Below are 18,508 nucleotides of genomic sequence, written 5' to 3' on the forward strand. Positions count from 1 at the left end.
AAGAACCCTAACTTTCCAATTTTCCATCAAAATCTAAAATTAGTTGCATTTTCCTATCCAATACACCTCATAGAGTCATTATCAACCATTACAATTCATCATACAAGCCCCCAACATCAAGATCATATTAAACCAGAAAAATTCTCAATAAATTAAAAACTTCACCAAAACAAGCCAAATCAAGGGGTAAATCACATATTCAACACTCAAGCCACTTCTAAGCATCATATAACCATTATTAGAGGTAGTAAGGGGTTCAAGCAACACTTACCAAGAAATCAAGAGAGAGAGGGAGGTTGAACACCTTTGCTCTTCAAACAAAGTTCACCAACACACTTACTATCACTAGAAGCAAAGTTTTTATGGAGTAGAATCTAGTCTAAGCCTTTGTTTATGGAAGATTGAAGCTTATGGAAGCTTGAGAGTTGAGGAATTTTCTTCTTCTTTGAGAGAGAGAGGGCCGGCCAACACAAGGAGAAAAATGGTGATTTTTGGTGAATTTTTGGATATTTAATCTTTGGTCAAAAAAGTCAAAATTGTGAATAGTGTCTCTTAAGGTCCATCCAATGAGGAGGTGACACTTGTCACCTCCATAAATGCATTCTTATCTTTCTTTTCTCTCTCACATCAATCATTCACACACTCCACTTATCTCTTAACACCCGATAAATTATACACAGTATCCGAAACTTAACCTTATTGGCCGAATTTTTCCGAACTTTTCGCACTAGTGGGTCCCACGTCCACTATTTACTCTTAATTTTCTAAAAATTCTCCAATGCTAGAAAAATCATCTTAAAACTATAATTGCTCACAAAATCCTCTCAGAAAATATTTCTAAGCCAGAAAATGCAAAATTATGCGATTAAAGGGGAAATAACCCTAGGAAAAATTTTAGGGTTTTACGGGCTCTCACACTCTCCCCTCCTTAAAAGAATTTCGTCCTCGAAATTTCTCACCTTAATTCCCGAAAAGGTTTGGGTATTTCTTTCGCATTTCCTCTTCCATCTCCCAAGTAGCTTCCTCCACTCCGTGGTTTCTCCATAGCACTTTCACTAGCGGAATCTTCTTGTTTCTGAGCTCTTTGACTTTTCGATCGAGTACTTGAACCGGTTTCTCTTCGTAGGCCAGTGATTCATCTACTTCGATATCCTCCGGTTGTAAAACATGAGATGGGTCAGGATGGTACTTCTTTAGCATCGAGACGTGAAATACATCGTGGATTCGAGATAGACTGGATGGCAGTTCCAATCGATACGCGACCGCTCCAACCCTCCGAAGGATCTTGTAGGGTCCGACGTACCGTGGTTGGAGTTTCTTTCCTTTCCCCATTGTAAGACTTCGTAAGGGTGTGATCTTAAGAAATACTTGATCTCCAACTTCAAATTCTAAATCCTTCCTTCGGTTATCCGCGTAGCTCTTCTGGCGACTCTGGGCGGTTTGAAGCCGTTGCCTTATCAACTTGACCTTCTCGTGAGCCTCTTCCATCCATGGAATAGTTGTCGGGTCCAGTGCCTTCTTTTCACCAACTTCGTCCCAGTAAATCGGTGAGCGACACTTGCGTCCGTAAAGAGCTTCGTACGGAGCCATTTGAATCGACGAATGAAAGCTATTGTTGTACGCGAACTCCACCAAGGTCATGTGCTGACCCCAACTGCCTCCAAAATCCAAGATGCACGTTCGCAGCATGTCCTCGAGAGTTTGAATTGTCCGTTCTGACTGGCCATCCGTCTGAGGATGATAAGTAGTGCTCAAGTTGAGTTTCGTCCCCAGGGTTTCTTGGAACTTCTGCCAAAATCGCGACACAAACCGTGGATCCCGATCGGAAACGATGCTCACAGGAACACCGTGTAGTCTTACTACTTCGTCCATGTACAGTCGGGCCAACTGATCCATTGAGTACTTCATGTTCACCGGCAAGAAATGGGCCGACTTGGTTAATCGATCAACGATCACCCAAACGGCATCGTGTCCCCTTTGCGTCCTCGGTAAACCGGAAACAAAGTCCATGGTGATGTTTTCCCACTTCCACTCGGGTATCTCCAAGGGTTGTAATAGACCCGATGGTTTTTGATGCTCTGCCTTCACTTGCTGGCAAATAAGACATTTCTGCACGTATTGAGCTATTTCCCTCTTCATATTATCCCACCAGTAAGTTCCCTTCAGGTCTTGATACATCTTGCTGCTACCCGGATGGATTGTATACTTAGACCTATGAGCTTCCTCCAGAATTTCTGCTTTCAACGATTCATCCTTTGGTACTACGATTCGGTTCCGATACTTCAAAATACCCTCGGGACTCAAATTAAAGTCCGTAGTTTCTCCATTCTCCAATTTCTCTCTCCACTTCCGAACCATCACATCCTCGCCTTGCGCCTCTTTTATACGTTCCAGTAGAGTGGATGTCACCCTTACATTGCTAAATATTACCTTATGGCTCCCAAGACAGGGTTTCCACTCGCACACGGATTCTAGCAAATCCCATTCCTTGATCATTAGCCCTGCCACTTGCACTTTACGACTCAAGGCATCCGCTACCACATTTGCCTTTCCCGGATGGTAGTTGATTGTACAATCGTAGTCCTCCAGAAATTCCATCCATCGCCGTTGTCTCATATTTAATTCTTTCTGGGAGAAAAGATATCTAAGACTCTTGTGATCCGAAAACACTTCGAAGGTCACCCCATATAGGTAGTGCCTCCACTTTTTCAGAGCAAATACAACAGCGGCTAATTCCAGGTCATGGGTTGGATAGTTCTGCTCGTGAAGCTTCAATTTCCTAGAGGCAAAAGCAATCACATTCCGGTTCTGCATCAAAACACATCCCAATCCTTCTCGCGACGCGTCCGCATATACTGCAAGCCCGTCCACTCCATTTGGCAAGACCAGTACTGGAGCCATGGTCAATCTTTTCTTTAATTCCTGAAAACTTGTTTCGCATCGACCGCTCCAGATAAACTGGCCATGCTTCTTCGTCAAATCAGTTAATGGTCCGGCCAACTTGGAAAAATCTTTAATAAACTTTCGGTAATACTCAACTAGCCCTAGAAAGCTACGAATCTCCGTGGGGGTTTCCGGCCTCTTCCAATTGGTCACAGCTTCAACCTTCGCCGGGTCAACCGAAATACCTTCATGAGAGATCACGTGCCCTAGAAACGCCACTTTCTCCAACCAAAACTCGCATTTGCTGAACTTGGCGTATAGCTGATGTTCCCTCAATGTCTGCAACACCACTCTCAAATGCTCCTCGTGCTCCTCGCATGACTTAGAGTAGACCAAAATGTCGTCAATAAACACCACGACAAATCGGTCCAGGTAGGGTTTAAAAACCCTATGCATTAAGTCCATGAAGGCGGCGGGAGCATTAGTCAATCCAAAGGGCATAACGGCGAACTCGTAATGCCCGTATCTCGAGTTGAAAGCAGTTTTCGGAATGTCCTCCTTCTTTATCAATAACTGATAGTATCCCTGTCGGAGGTCCAACTTCGAGAAGACCACTGCTCCTTGCAGCTGGTCAAACAACTCGTCAATGTGAGGCAGTGGATACTTGTTCTTGATCGTCACGTTGTTCAGCCCCCTATAGTCAATACACATCCTCAACGTTCCATCCTTTTTCTTCACGAATAGAACCGGAGCTCCCCAAGGAGACTCACTCTCGTGGATGAACCCCCGCTCCAAAAGGTCTTGCAATTGCAACTTAAGCTCCTTTAGTTCTGCGGGTGCCATTCGGTAAGGGGTTTTGGAGATAGGTACGGTTCCAGGTAAAAGATCTATTCGGAATTCTATCTCCCTTTCCGGAGGTAAGGCCACTAACTCATCAGGAAACACATCCGGAAATTCCCTCACTACAGCCACGTCTTCCACTTTTAACTTATCCGTAGGGGTATTAATTAGAAAGGCCAAATAGCCTTGCGCCCCTCTACTTATCAGTTTCCTAGCTCGAATGCCCGAAATGAGAGCAGATGAGGCTAACCTACCCCTTATATCTAACCTTAAGGTTGCCTCGCCAGGAATGCGAAAATCAACTATTTTCGTTTTACAGTCCAGTTGGGCGTTATATCTGGCTAACCAGTCCATACCCAGAATCACGTCGTACCCCTTAATGGACAAGCTAATCAGGTCTCCTAAAAACCTCCGCTCACCTACCCATACCTCACAATCCTTATAAACCATACTAGTCACCAAACGTTGATTCCCCGTAGGTGTACTAACCTCTAAGTCATATGGTAAGCTAGCAGGTTTTATATCGATGCCACACATGAAATCAGGGTTAACAAACGAATGAGTGGCACCAGGATCAATTAAAACTTTGGCAAAGCGGTGGAAAATAGGGATCGTACCTTCCACCACCTCGGAAGACTCTGGGATCTGGTGAGGCTCTAAGGAATATACCCTAGCCGGAACTTTTGGTTTGGATCCGTCTCCCTTAGCCGGTCCAGTACTGGTCCTCGACGGTAGTTGGCTCCCCTTTCCGTCTTGTTTCAGGACCGGACATGTAGCCAGTTGATGGTCCGCACTTCCACACCGCAGGCATTTACCCAGTTTCCTCCAACAATTGTCCTCGGTGTGGTTTGTCTTCCCACAGTGCCCACAGGGACCGCGAGGTGCAGAAGCCGAGCCACCCTGAACATTTCCCCTCGGTCCTCGCCCAGCTTGACCACCCCTAAACGGAGTCCCTCTGCCTGATCCAGAATGGCGACCACCTCCCGTGCCTCGTCCAAACTTAGAGGGAGTGCTCTTCTCACCCTGTCCAGATGTACTCCCAGGAAAACCACGCTTTTTAGCCTAGAAGTTTCGGACCTGAAGCCGTGCACTCTCGACCCGTTGGGCTTTTTCCATAGCCTCACTAAACGTGGTAATTTGAGCCGCCGCGAGGTCCTTCTGGATCTCAACGTTCAAGCCCTGAATGAAGCGCCTCACTCGTCGTTGCTCGGTCATGATTAACTCTGGCGCGAATTTGGACAGGCGGGTAAACTGGCTCTCATACTCCGCCACCGTCTGAGCCCCTTGCCGGAGCCGGATAAACTCGTCCTCCTTCCTCTCCTGAACTAGAGGAGGGAAAAACTTGGCATTAAATTCCCGGATGAAGTTCACCCACGTTCTCGGAGTCTGCTCTCGCTCCCATTTTTGTCTAATCACGTTCCACCAGGAACGGCCAGCCCCTTCAAGTTGAAACACGGCAAAAGTGACCTGCCGTTCGTCCGGGTAGTGTAGGGCCGCGAATATATCAATCATTTTCTCCAGCCATTTCTCGGCGACGTCAGGGTCGGGTCCCCCAATAAACTTTGGTGGGGAAAACTTTTGAAAACGCTCAAGCGCTCTATCTTCACTCTCGACATGATGGCCAGGGTTTCCAGGGTTAGGGTTTGGGTTCTGGCCCTGTTGTTGCACAACTTGTGCGAGTAGGTTGGTCATTTGCTGCATAGCAGCAGCTATTTGCACATTAGGGTCTATTTGGGGTTCAGGATTCGGTTCAGTAGAAGCTTCCCCCGTTTCTCTAACTAGTGTGGGTTGCCTAATACCGCGCCCACGTCCCCGACCACTCCGTGTTCCTTCCATACGGTATACTTGGTCTAGGCAAAATTACTAAACCAAAGCAGTAACAAAGCATGTAAGTAACAATTAAACTTTCACTTAACACATAGCGATGCATTTCAAACAAGATCACAAACACACATATATACAAGCCAAACATATATACAAGCAGTCAGTCAAGTACGGCCAAAGCACGTACGTACACAAAAGATCCTCCCGAGGATAGGCCTATCAAAAGAGATTTATACGTAGCTAACTCTACATCCAAAACGGTTAGCTAAGGCTCTATCCCTATCCCTATGTACATTCCAAAAACCACCACTAGCCCATAAGGTGCCTAGATATCATAGCTTAGTCGGTTGCCGGGGTCTGAGACCCAGGCGATGGGGTAGATTCCTCCCCAGCCTCGGCCCCAGCATACGAGGCCTCATCGCTAGACTCCTCGAGTCCATCGTCGCATAGGTTAAGGATCGCTTCAGCACGACCCCTCACTTTGCGAGCTCGCTTGACCTCACGCTCGCGACCATCCCTCAGTTGATCACATAAGTCATTAACTCGGTCCTCCGCCTCATTCACATCATACTCAAGCTCCATGATACGGGCGGCTTGCTTGTCATTGGTCGCCTTCGCCTGAGCCACCTCAACCTCCAAGGTAGCAACCGCAGCTTCAAGCTTAGTATTTTCCTTAGCAAACTCCTCGCGTTCCTTTGCCACTGACAAAACTAGTGTATTCGGGTAGGCAAAGTCGCTACGACACTCACACTGTCGAACGCGGCTGGCCGGGCTCCAACGGACCACGGCTCCCTTCTGCCTAAGATGGTACTTAATCGGCGGCAACGTGCTACGAGGACGATCTCCCGCCGGACGGTCACTCGGGTCACCACTGGCATCCATCCTATAGCAAAGGAATAAATAGCATGAATAACCTTAAAAACCATAATCAATAAAACCCTCAAGTCGAGCACTTCTATTACACCCAGGCTAGTTCAAACCTAGGCTCTGATACCACCTGTGACAGCCCCACCTTCCCCTAAGGCGAACCAAAGGGGTCAGCGGACTGCCTGCCCAGCTCTCGCCAGGACTAACGGTACCGTTTACGTCGGTCTATAACGTTCTGGAACATAACAATGCGCGCAAACGAGCCAAAATCACAAAATAAAAAAAAACGAACTCGAAGCCGAAATGAATAGTGAAATGCCCGCCAGAATCCGGCCAGAACCTGGCCGGATTTCCGGCCGGATTCTCGGCCGGATACTGGGCCGAGAGCAAAACCTCAAACTTTTTTTTTTTTTTCCTTCCATCACAATCCGGCCGGCAATCCGGCCAAGATCCGGCCGGATTGTCTGGCCGGATACCCGGCCGAGAGCAACTAGCCGGGTTCCATTTTCCTCAGGCAATCCGGCCTTCAATCCGGCCAGTTTCTGGCCGGATTCCTGGCCGGATTTGCCACTGTTCATCTCCGGCAAGATTTTTCCCTTTTCCGTTTGAAGTCGTATCGATCCGAAATCCGTCCAAACATCAACCAAACACATATATACATTGAAAAACAACATTTACAAGCCAAACGGCCTACCAAAGTATCCATTTAGTTCTTACATATCCAAGTAGCCAACTACACACCAAACATTGGTGGAATCAAAGTACTTAGGGTTTTCACCCTCAAGGAGCTAATCAAAATACATGTACAAGAGCTCAACTTGCATTCAACTATCATAACCTTTCCAAAAGTGTTCATTTGCCTGTAAGGAAAACAAATAACACGGAATGAGCTAAAGCCCAGTGGTATACCACCCAATAAGCAATCAAAGGCATATAAGAATGAACTTTCATTTAAAGTGCACAAATAAGCAATGAAGCAGAACGGTAAAAGGATACGGTCGGCTCTCAAGAGCCCATTTCAACGCTTGCAATCTTGATCCAACCTCATTGACCCTCCGTCAATGTTAAAGTACCAAACCGTAGACCACACTTTACTTCCATTCCTTCCACCCAACATACCCCAACCGGGCCCGCACTCCATTCAGTAATATTTTGGTAATACTCGAGTTTACCGGAACCAAGGGTCTCTTTACCACAAGGTTCCCCAGTACAGTCCCCGTGGCATGATAATTTTCACGACCAAGCCCTCGCCGGCTCGATCCAATTAACTACCATACGGGGTTGAGCTCATAAATGCAGTAAAGCCGTTGGATACTCGTCCAACGACACCAAATCAGTTTCCACGAATGGAATGCAGTATCTCATATATCCAGTGCAGTATTTCAGTAAAACAATCAGTAGCCATAACTAAAATCACAAGGGGGGAGGGCGATCAAGTACACCCTCACCTCAATCATTTCCAATAACCAAGTAAGCCTTCAAGGCATCAAATACACATAGCACAAAGCCACATTATAACAAGTAAGTGAGTAGTATACTCACCAAGTAAGAAAATGGTGTTTCATACACCGCGGTCACCAAGGCGTCGTGAGCTACCGTCACGCCCTAGAATCAAGCAACAAATGCAATGAGACTCGATAACGAGTCATATAGCAATGCTAAACACAACCCCAGTAGGGTTTCATATACATAAATGAGCATAATAGCAAACCAGAAATTAGAAAATGGCCTTAGCCATGGCCCCCCTATAGAAAACTGTTTTACACGCATTATGCGGTAATGGCACAACTCTCACTACAATTATCGGTTGGGGGTGTAAGACCCACCGTTTCGAAGCTATGAAACAGGGCTACAACAATGTAGAAGGTCACTCAATCCAGTTCGTAACACAACTAGGTCAAATATGCCAAATACTAACCCAGAATTCCTAAAACAGGTTCGCAAAACACAAAGAACTGTAATCGGTATATCTCAGTCCTTACAAGTCCAAATGCCGAAATTCCAAAGGCATATGTTAGCTAAGACACTCAGCTACATTTCATCAGAAGACACCAACTCCAAAATCCAAACCAATTCCAGTCAAAATGGCCAATTACTATCGCAGTTTTCGCATTCTGCTCAAAGCAGAACAGCTACAGTAATTTCGTCATAACTCATTCTACATTAATCCAAATGACCTGAAATTTTGTAGGCACATCAACCTCATCAATACCTACAACTTTCATGTTTTGAGCAAAGTCAAATTCAGCCTCTAACCCAGTGATCTAGAACCGGACAGAATTGGGGATTTAAGAACCCTAACTTTTCAAATTTCCAACCAAATCCAAAATTGATTGCATTTGCCTATCCAATACACCTCATAGAGTCATTATCAACCATTACCATTCATCATACAAGGCCACAACATTCATTTCATATTAAACCAGAAAAATTCTCAATAAATTAAAAACTTCACCAAAACAAGCCAAATCAAGGGGTAAATCACATATTCAACACTCAAGCCACTTCTAAGCATCATATAACCATTATTAGAGGTAGTAAGGGGTTCAAGCAACACTTACCAAGAAATCAAGAGAGAGAGGGAGGTTGAACACCTTTGCTCTTCAAACAAAGTTCACCAACACACTTACTATCACTAGAAGCAAAGTTTTTATGGAGTAGAATCTAGTCTAAGCCTTTGTTTATGGAAGATTGAAGCTTATGGAAGCTTGAGAGTTGAGGAATTTTCTTCTTCTTTGAGAGAGAGAGGGCCGGCCAACACAAGGAGAAAAATGGTGATTTTGGTGAATTTTTGGATATTTAATCTTTGGTCAAAAAAGTCAAAATTGTGAATAGTGTCTCTTAAGGTCCATCCAATGAGGAGGTGACACTTGTCACCTCCATAAATGCATTCTTATCTTTCTTTTCTCTCTCACATCAATCATTCACACACTCCACTTATCTCTTAACACCCGATAAATTATACACAGTATCCGAAACTTAACCTTATTGGCCGAATTTTTCTGAACTTTTCGCACTAGTGGGTCCCACGTCCACTATTTACTCTTAATTTTCTAAAAATTCTCCAATGCTAGAAAAATCATCTTAAAACTATAATTGCTCACAAAATCCTCTCAGAAAATATTTCTAAACCAGAAAATGCAAAATTATGCGATTAAAGGGGAAATAACCCTAGAAAAAATTTTAGGGTTTTACGGGCTCTCACAGAGCCTCTGCGCAATTTTGGGAAATTGGTTATAACTTCGTATAGGAAAGTCGGAATTGAGTTTTGTTTGTTACGTTTGAAACTAGAGTCAAAGGGTTTCCTACGGTGTAAATTCAAAGTTTGATTCAATCTCTATGATTCAAGAAAATTGGCCAAGTTGACTGAAAATTCTGCACTGCACAAGTAAAAATAGGAATGTTATAGTAGCTTACAGCCCAATTTGGACAAACTTATGAACAGAATCTCTTTTAGGTGTCTTCTAAAGATTATTAGTATTTGAATTCTACGTTTAATAGGACAAGTTGTATGAATTTTTTATAATTATAACTTAAGTTATGAATTTTCTAAAGGAATGGTGCATACTAGGGTTTTTGGTGTGTTTTTGGTGCATTTTGGTAGTGTGATCACTTCGTGAGGTGTGTGTACTAAATTTGGTAGATAAGAGCGGGTATTAATTAAGAGAAAATATGTGATTAGAAGTGCTAATAATAAGTTAGTGAATCATAAGTTAAAACAACAGTACGAGAGAGTTAAGGAAAATAGGCTTGAGCCGACGTGCGCCGTTTGTTACCGGTCGAGTACACCACTTGAACAATATTTTCTTACCTTAATCTCCTTGATTTTATTTCATTTAATTCTCCCTAATTTGACCCTTAGACCAACCGAAATTCTTGACCTAGAAACAAGAGGAAAAGAAAAAAAAACAAGAGGAAAATTGGTAGTGAGAAGTGTTGGCAATCCAAGAGATGTTTGACCAAGACCATTTCCTTTCTTCTTATCTTTCTCTTGGACAAGTTTTTCTTCATTTCTTGCTTGGTTTTGCTGTGAGTTTGGAGAGAAAATAGGGAGGAGAGATTGTCAATTTCCACCTTGATTCTTGCCTTGTTTGAGTTGAAATCACAAAAATAAACTGAACAAACTTGCAACAAGGTGACAAGGAAGCTTGGGGTGGAGTGATCTTGGAGAGGCAGCCTTGGTTTTGTGTTTTTCCTTGAGGTTTGAAGGTATTAAGCTAAGAAACTCTACTTATCTCTCTTATCTTGCATTTTATTGGATGGATGACTTGAATATGGAAGATATCATGGATTTGTGAAATTGGTGGAATTTTCCAGCTTAAGGTTTCATTTTCCAGCCTTGATTTGTGTTTTTCAGCTATGAGACGATGGTATTCAGCTTTGTTATGGACTTGTGTGAAGATTTATAGCTTTATTATCATTTTTAGCTTTCAACTAGGAATTTCCAGCTTTAGTTCCACAATTTCAGCTTTAATAGAGAGATTTTCAGCTTTGATATTGTGATAATATATGCTAGAAATGAGCTACAATTAGATGGTTTTATGGCTTAGATTAAGAGCTATTTTATCTTGTTACTTGTGAGTTGATTTGTGGCAGATTTGAGAAGAAAATAATGCCTTGTAATGGCTGAAAAATTAGGAAAATACAAAGGAAATGCCTTCCGTTTTATTTCGTGAAGTTCAAGCAAGTGAAATTGAAACTTGAGTGGTAATTCTTGGCTGAATTGAACCTGGATTGTTTAGGGTATTTGAGTTCTCCTTAGTTGGGACGTATAAGCAGAAATTTTTGCCAAAACTTATATATTTTATAAAGAGAATGTAGCGACCGCTTTAAACAAGATTTTCTCATTTTTTATACCAAGTTGCGAACTTAAAAGTTTTAAACGCTTCTTTATCGAAACTAAAAGAGCGAACATGAATTTTCTAGGGTTTGATAAGTAAAATGAGTACTACTTAAATGAGTTCTATTTACTTGGTTTTCTTTAAGCGAAACTCTTATATTTTGAAACCCTAATTAATTTCAAGTTGCTATACGATATTTTATCGCAGATTTTGACTCTAACCAGGGAGTTGAACCTGAACTTGGTTTTGAAAAGCAGTAAATCATTGGTGTGTGTTCCAACTGCATGTTCGCTGCTTATTGTTGCTAGAAATTTACTAAACACCTAATTTGACATTCATAGGCGAGTGTATACTTTATCGCATATGACCTAACTCAACTAAACACTTGATATTTTATTCATGCATGTACAAGTAACTTGATTTTCATGTTACTTGTATATTGATTTGAAATACTTGAAATGCGTGGGAATGTGACATGCTAGGCATTATTTGTGACTTGGTCAGGGCTAGGAGAGTGTGCCCTTATTCGCACTCGTCCTCCCCTTCTTGAATGATCTTGTATTTACTTGAACTTGATTGACATGTATTTGTGTTTATACTTGTGCTTGACTTATAAGTGTTGAGCGGCAACATGTACCATACTCAATTCGAGTGGGAGGTGCCTCTCATTTTGTCTCCGTACTTTTATTTTGATTAAGTCGATTGGAGATGTTATCTCATCGACTATAATGACTGCTTGGGAACCCAAACCCCACTGGCTAGTTAACTAAGTCGAGCCGGTAGGGGCCTGGTCGATTACACAACGAACCAGAGGTCTCCTGCTTTGTCGAGTGGCGTGTTTCCTTCTCGACTAATTGGTATACTCGAGTATCACCACCAGTGTTTATCTTGGAGTTCGGGCCAATAAGGAGTTTGACTGGTGGATGGAAATTGGAGTTAAGTGATACTATACTGGAATTGTTATAATTCCATGGTTGACGGAGTGTCAACTGATTTTGAACAACTGGCCATAGAACCTACTCCTGAGAGTAGACTGTATCTTTTTACCTGAAAATGTTGGATATCTAATAACTTGCTATTTGAAGTGTTATTGCTCATTTTTATAAACTCTTATGCTCACTACTTTGATATTTCAAGTTTTATACAATGGTCAACTGACTACTTGGGTTTGCATGATGTTTTAGAACCTCGTTGAGCTTTGGCTTATCCTATTAGTTTTGCTTTCCTTATAGGTGAGACGAGTATTGGCATGAGGCTGGTACAAGCTGGTGTCATCTAGTTTTGACTTTTGTGATTGTACTTGCGCTAGTGCTCAATTAGAGTTGAAGTTATCTAGAATTTGAATCTTTTGTTATATTGGAAAATATATGAATGTTTGAGATATAACTGAATATAAATATATATTCTAAATTTGGGAACTGTTGTTTCATTTACTTTTGAAGTTGTAACCCATTTTATTCAAGTGAGTGAGCGAGTCATGTCAAGAATTGGATAGGCAATCCGCTAAACCCTGGGATACATCCTAAGGGGAAGTGGGGTCGTCACATGAAGTCTTGTACAAAGTTGTTGGCATGGGAAACATATATTTAAACATAGATATCGGGTGCTGGTTGGTCTTGAGAAATGCTCGACATGTTCCTAATACTTGCTTTAATCTTGTTTTTACAGTAAAGTTTGATGATGAGGGCTACCACAGTTCGCAAGATAGAGGCAAATGAAAACTCAACAAAGAAAATCTCGTTGTTGCTAGAGAAAAGAAGCAGGGTACCATCTACTTGATGCAAGCCAAGTTAGGGAAGGGAGAAATGAATGCAATTCATGATTCCTTTATTGACCTTTCGCATAGGCGACTTGGACGCATGAGTGAAAAGGGGATTCAGATACTTGTTCGCAAGCAGTTCCTACCTAAAGTTAGAGGTAATGCACTTAAAATTTGTGTTGACTGCATTTATAGGAAATAACATAGAGTTGCATTTCAAAATTTTTTTCAATCTAGAAAATTGAATTCATTAAAATTGGTGCACACTGATGTTTGCTATATGAAAAATAGGGCTCTTGGTGGTGCTATTTAATTTGTAACTTTTATTGATGATTTTGCTAGAAAAATTTGGTGTTTTGTTTTGAAATCGAAAGATTAGGTTTTGGATGTGTTTAAAGATTTTCATAACAAAGTTGAGAAGGAGACTGGAAAGCAGTTAAAGTGTGTTCATGCTAACTATGGTGGTGAGTATAGGGACCATCTAAAAGCTACTGCAAGTCCCATATCAGATTAGAAAAGATAGTACCAAAAACTTCTGAAGAAAATGGAATAGCAGAAAGGATGAATAGATCCATCACTGAGCAGGTCAGATGCATGCTTTCCAATACTAAACTACCAAAATCCTTTTGGGGTGAGGCAATGAGTACTACAGTTGATTTGAGTAATCTTTCTCGGTCAATACCTTTGGATGGTGATATCGCAGAGAGAGTATGTACAAGGAAAGATGTGTTTTTTAAACACTTGAAAGTTTTTGGTTACCGGACATTTGTTCATATTCTCAAACATGAGAGGTCAAAACTTGATGTGATATCAAAGCAGTGTATTTTCTTGGATTATGGGATTGAAATTTTGGTTATAGACTGTATGATCCTATTGAAAAAGGGTTATTAGAAGCAAAGATGTTGTCTTTCTTGAAGATCAAACTATTGAGGACATTGATAAAGATTGTGAGGACTCGCAAATTCCTTGTATTTTTCCTCAAAAATACCCTTTTATTTGAAAATTAGTATTTACCAAAGGTCACTACCCAAATATTTCACATTAAGTGTAGATAAACGTAGAAAATAGGGTTTTACGCTTCGGTTTCAAGTTTAGAGCAAAATTAGGGTTTTCGCGATTTTTCGCCGGATGAATTTTCGGTACAGAGTAAGGATTAAATTTGAGGATTAAAAGTGACTTTTAAGTGAGAAATAATATGTGATTGGTAGCAATGATATAAGGTTAGTGAATGGGAAGTAAAAACCCTAGTACGTGAGTTTTTAAGAAAAACGGCGCGAACCGGCGGGTCCCGCGCACTACCGTTTGAACGCACCACTTGACCACCATTTTTGCTTACCAAACAAATTTATTGAACTTGAGCAAAATATCTTCTCTCTTGGCAGCAAGCTTGACCGAAATTTGTGGCTCATAAGCAAGGGAAAGAAAGAGAAAAATTAGTGGCCAAGATTAGGCCAAGTGTTGGGCAATTTGTGGATACCATTAGTTCTAATCCTTTTGGCTTTAATATAAGACAACTTAGCTTCATACCTCTTCATATTTCTGCCAAGGGAGCTGAGAGAGAGAGAGGAGAAGAACAAGAGTGAACTTTCTTCATTTCTTCTTGATTCAAGCTACAAAGTGAGAAATCAAAAGAACTAAACCGATTAAACTTCTCCTTGAGTGATTAGCTAGTGTTTGGTGGTGAAATTTTGGAAAGAGAAGGCTTGGGCTGCACTTGGAGAACTCATATTAAGGTAAGGAAGATGATATCTCTCTAAATTTTTCTTTCAATCTTGGTTAAATTAAGTCTAGTAACTTGAGTAGTAGTGGAATCATGGATGCTAGCATGTTTGGAAGTTTTTCCCCTCTTTATATGATGAACTAGGGTTTGAGAAATTCTGCCCAACTTATTGTATGATGCTTGTATGTTACAATTAATATTGTAAAGATGTTTTGGTAGTGTGAGAAGTGAGAAATTGGGGAAAGTTGCACTAGAAACTACAAATTTCAGATTTCTGGAAATTCTAGCTTCCATTCTGTCCGGTTTGGTAACTGCATGTTAGAGGCCGAATTAGCCTTGGGTCAAAGAAGGAAAGTTGTAGAGAATGGTATTTTGTAGGTGCCTGTAAAATTTCAGCTCAATCGGAGCAACGTAGGTCATGAAAAGTCCGAAATACCCTTACTGTTTTAAGTATTTCCCAAGCAGTCCGTGTGATCAGTTAAGTCCAGTTTATCACGTTTTTCGACTAGGATCCATTCTGATTTAGCTTTTTGTCAAAACATGAAAGTTGTATTATTCTGAATTAGCTTTCAAATACCTCTAAGAACACCTGATTCGGACTTGTGTACTCTGAGTTATGTCCATTACAGTGTTCTGCGTTTAAACAGCCGACGAATTGGTTTCTGGTTTAGTAATTCGAGAATTTGACCAAGTTACATTAGAAACTGGACTAAGTGACCTTCATGAACATTGTAACCCTGAGTCTTAGCTTCGAAACGGCATAGGTTACGTCTTAATCCGATAAGCGCAGCCTCGGATACGTTATTTCCGCTTTCATACGTCAAATCTGTCTTTTGCTAAATTGAATTTCTGCACTTGTTATTACTGTATTTCTTATTCTTATGATATTGTGAGCCTATGGAACGGCTCTTGACTTGAATTGCTTATGTGTGATGTTGGGTTGTGGTTGAGGAAAAATAATGAAGCCAAAATGGCTGAAAAATTAGGTAAACACAAAGGGCGTGCTGCCCAAATTTTCGCCCGAGGTCTAGGTTTCTATTTGAACTTGTATACTTTTGTTAGGCCAATACCATGACCGGTTTTCCATTTTAAAACATGATTTTTCATCCTTGGGTTCAAACAACCCTCTTCTTACTTGAAAGTCATCTTTACACGTTTTACTCTTAATTAGTCGGGTATCTTCGTTTCCCTTAAATGTTTTGCTCGATAAACTGTAATATGTTCTCTTATTCAACCTTAGGTTGCATTGGTGACTAAGGGTAATATCCGGAAGAATTTTGCATGTTATTTTGCATATCTAGGTGAGTGTTCCTTATTTGACTTTATGGCTTGTTGTTATCATTTGCTAATGTGTTAATTGCTTTTAATAATTTCCAAAATGAGCTTTCTAGGCGAGTGTGTACTTTATCGCACTCGACCTAAATAACTGTGTAATTTTCAAGGATTTAATGATTGAAATGTTACTTGCGCATGAATGTAAGCCTTTTGGGCTGAACTGGCCATTGCCCCTTGTTACCGGTCGTCTCGAGCCAGAAGCGGACTCGGTCGGGCGATTAGGGACTTGGGTGAACGTTTGGTATACTCGAGTATTACCGTGTAGGTTGGTGGAGACTGGCCAACGGCCAGGACGGGGGTGAATGAATGAATGAACGAATGAACGAACGAACGAGGGTTTATTCATAAACGAAAAATGCATTTTCTAATGATTGGAGGAATAAGGGGAAATGTCAGGAGAACGAATGAACGAAATAACGAATTGCTCCTTGTGAGCCGTATCCTTTTAATGAATGTGTTACTATCGCTTTCCATTGTAAATGTTTCTTGAATTATTGATACTCCATGTTTAATGTATTGGATTGATTATCTGATTATGTGTTCGGAACCTCACTGGGCTTTTAGCTCATTCCTTTAGTTTTGTTTTCCTTACAGGGGAAGGCGAGCGAGGACGTGAGCTTGAGTTAGACTAGCCAATCTAGTTTTGTTTCTTTTGTAGCGGTTCTCGCCTAGTGCTTGGCACGGGCTGGACGTATGAAGGATTGAGAACCCTTGTATATTTGATGTTTATATTCTCTTTTGGGTTGGCAATGTATATAAGTTCCGCTTTAAGTTTCTATCAATGCCCTATTTATTCTTGTGATTTATTTCAATTTTTAATTGAGGACTGTAGCGAACGACTGAGTCCCGGCGAGAACTGGGCAGGCGGCCCGCCGAACCCTATGGTACGCCTTAGGGGGAGGTGGGGTCGTTACAAAGATGACAGACCAAGATTCTCAGATGATATTCCTGCTAGTTCAGATCCAGTACTAGTTGATTTTGATCATGGGGAGCTGAAATAGAGCAAAGAGAGGATATCAATGCTAATGATACTGCTACTGATGAACTTAAGCAAGAGACACCACCAACTCTACCACCTCCACCACAAGATAAGTCTAGGAGATCTATCAAAGAGATGAGACCTTCTAGCAGATATAATCCTAATAAGTATGTGTTGTTGACAGATGGAGGGGAACCGAAGTTCTACAATGACGCTCTAGAGCATGAGAGGAAAGAAAATTAGTTGCAAGCTATGTAAGAGGAGATGATGTCTTTACATGAGAATCACACTTATGACTTGATAAAACTATCTAAGGGCAAGAGAGCATTCAAAAATAAATCGGTCTATACATTGAAAACTCAAGAACACAGTTCATAGCCAATTCGGGTTGTTCTTTAAATTGCAGCTAGTTTAAATTTGGGGATTGAGCAAGCAACCTCATGTGAAAACAGCCTTCCTACATGGTGATTTGAAAGAAGAAATTTGTATGGAGCAACCGGAGGGGTTCAAAGAAAGTGGTAAAGAGAACCTTATATGCCATCTAAGAAAAAGCTTGTATGGATTGAAATAGACTCCAAGGCAGTGGTATAAGAAGTTTGACTCCTTCATGATGGACCACGAGTACCATAGGACTACATCTGATCATTGTATCTATGTGAAGAATTTTTCTAGTGGTGATTTTATTATTCTCTTGATGTATATTGATGACATATTGATTGTTGGCCGTAATGTTTTGAAAATAGATAAGTTGAAAATGGAACTAAGTAAATCCTTTGCAATAAAGGATTTGGATTCGGCTAGATAGATTCTTGGGATGAAAATCTCTCGGGATAGGCAAAATGAAAAACTTTTGTTGTCTTAAGAAAAGTACATTGAAAAGGTACTTGACAGATTTAAAACTAAAGAAGTCTCTACTTCACTTGTGGGTCACTTCAAACTAAGCATTAAGCAATGTCTTACAAGTGAGAAAAATAAAGAAAATATGAGAAAGATTCCTTATGCGTCTGCTATTGGTAGTTTGATGTATGCTATGATTTGCACCAGACCAGATATAGCCCATACAGTTAGGGTAGTCAGCCGGTATCTTTCCAATCTTGGTAAGGAATATTGGAATGCTGTTAAATGGATCTTCAGGTATCTCAAGGGAACATTCAAATTGTGTTTGTGTTTTGGCAGTGGTAAGACTACGCTGGATGGGTACACCGATGCAGATATGACAGGTGATCTCGATAACAAGAAGTCCACATCTAGGTACTTAATGATTTTGCAGGGGGAGCAGTATCATGACAAAGTAAGTTATAGAAGTATATCGCCCTTTCCAATACGGAGGCAGAGTATATTGCAGCCACCGAAGCAGGCAAAGAGACTCTTTGGTTGCAAAAATTCTTTTAGGAGTTGGGTATGAAGCAAGAGAAGTATAGTCTTCGCTATGATAGCTAGAGTACCATTCATTTGTGTAA

The 18,508-nt window shown here is 41.3% G+C and overlaps 1 protein-coding gene across 1 annotated transcript in view; it reads left to right on the forward strand.

Annotated features, from left to right (window-relative positions):
- LOC140035685 (uncharacterized) overlaps positions 1-17,291 on the forward strand; it is a 39,490-nt gene extending 22,199 nt beyond the window's left edge. The window contains exon 5 of the mRNA XM_072077009.1: positions 17,071-17,291. Within this exon, the coding sequence (XP_071933110.1) occupies positions 17,071-17,291 (221 nt within the window). The remainder of the gene's footprint in view (positions 1-17,070) is intronic.
- The last annotated feature ends 1,217 nt before the right edge of the window (positions 17,292-18,508 follow it).

Source organism: Coffea arabica, chromosome 2c (genome assembly GCF_036785885.1).
Source record: "Coffea arabica cultivar ET-39 chromosome 2c, Coffea Arabica ET-39 HiFi, whole genome shotgun sequence".
NCBI classification, from domain to species: Eukaryota; Viridiplantae; Streptophyta; class Magnoliopsida; order Gentianales; family Rubiaceae; genus Coffea; species Coffea arabica.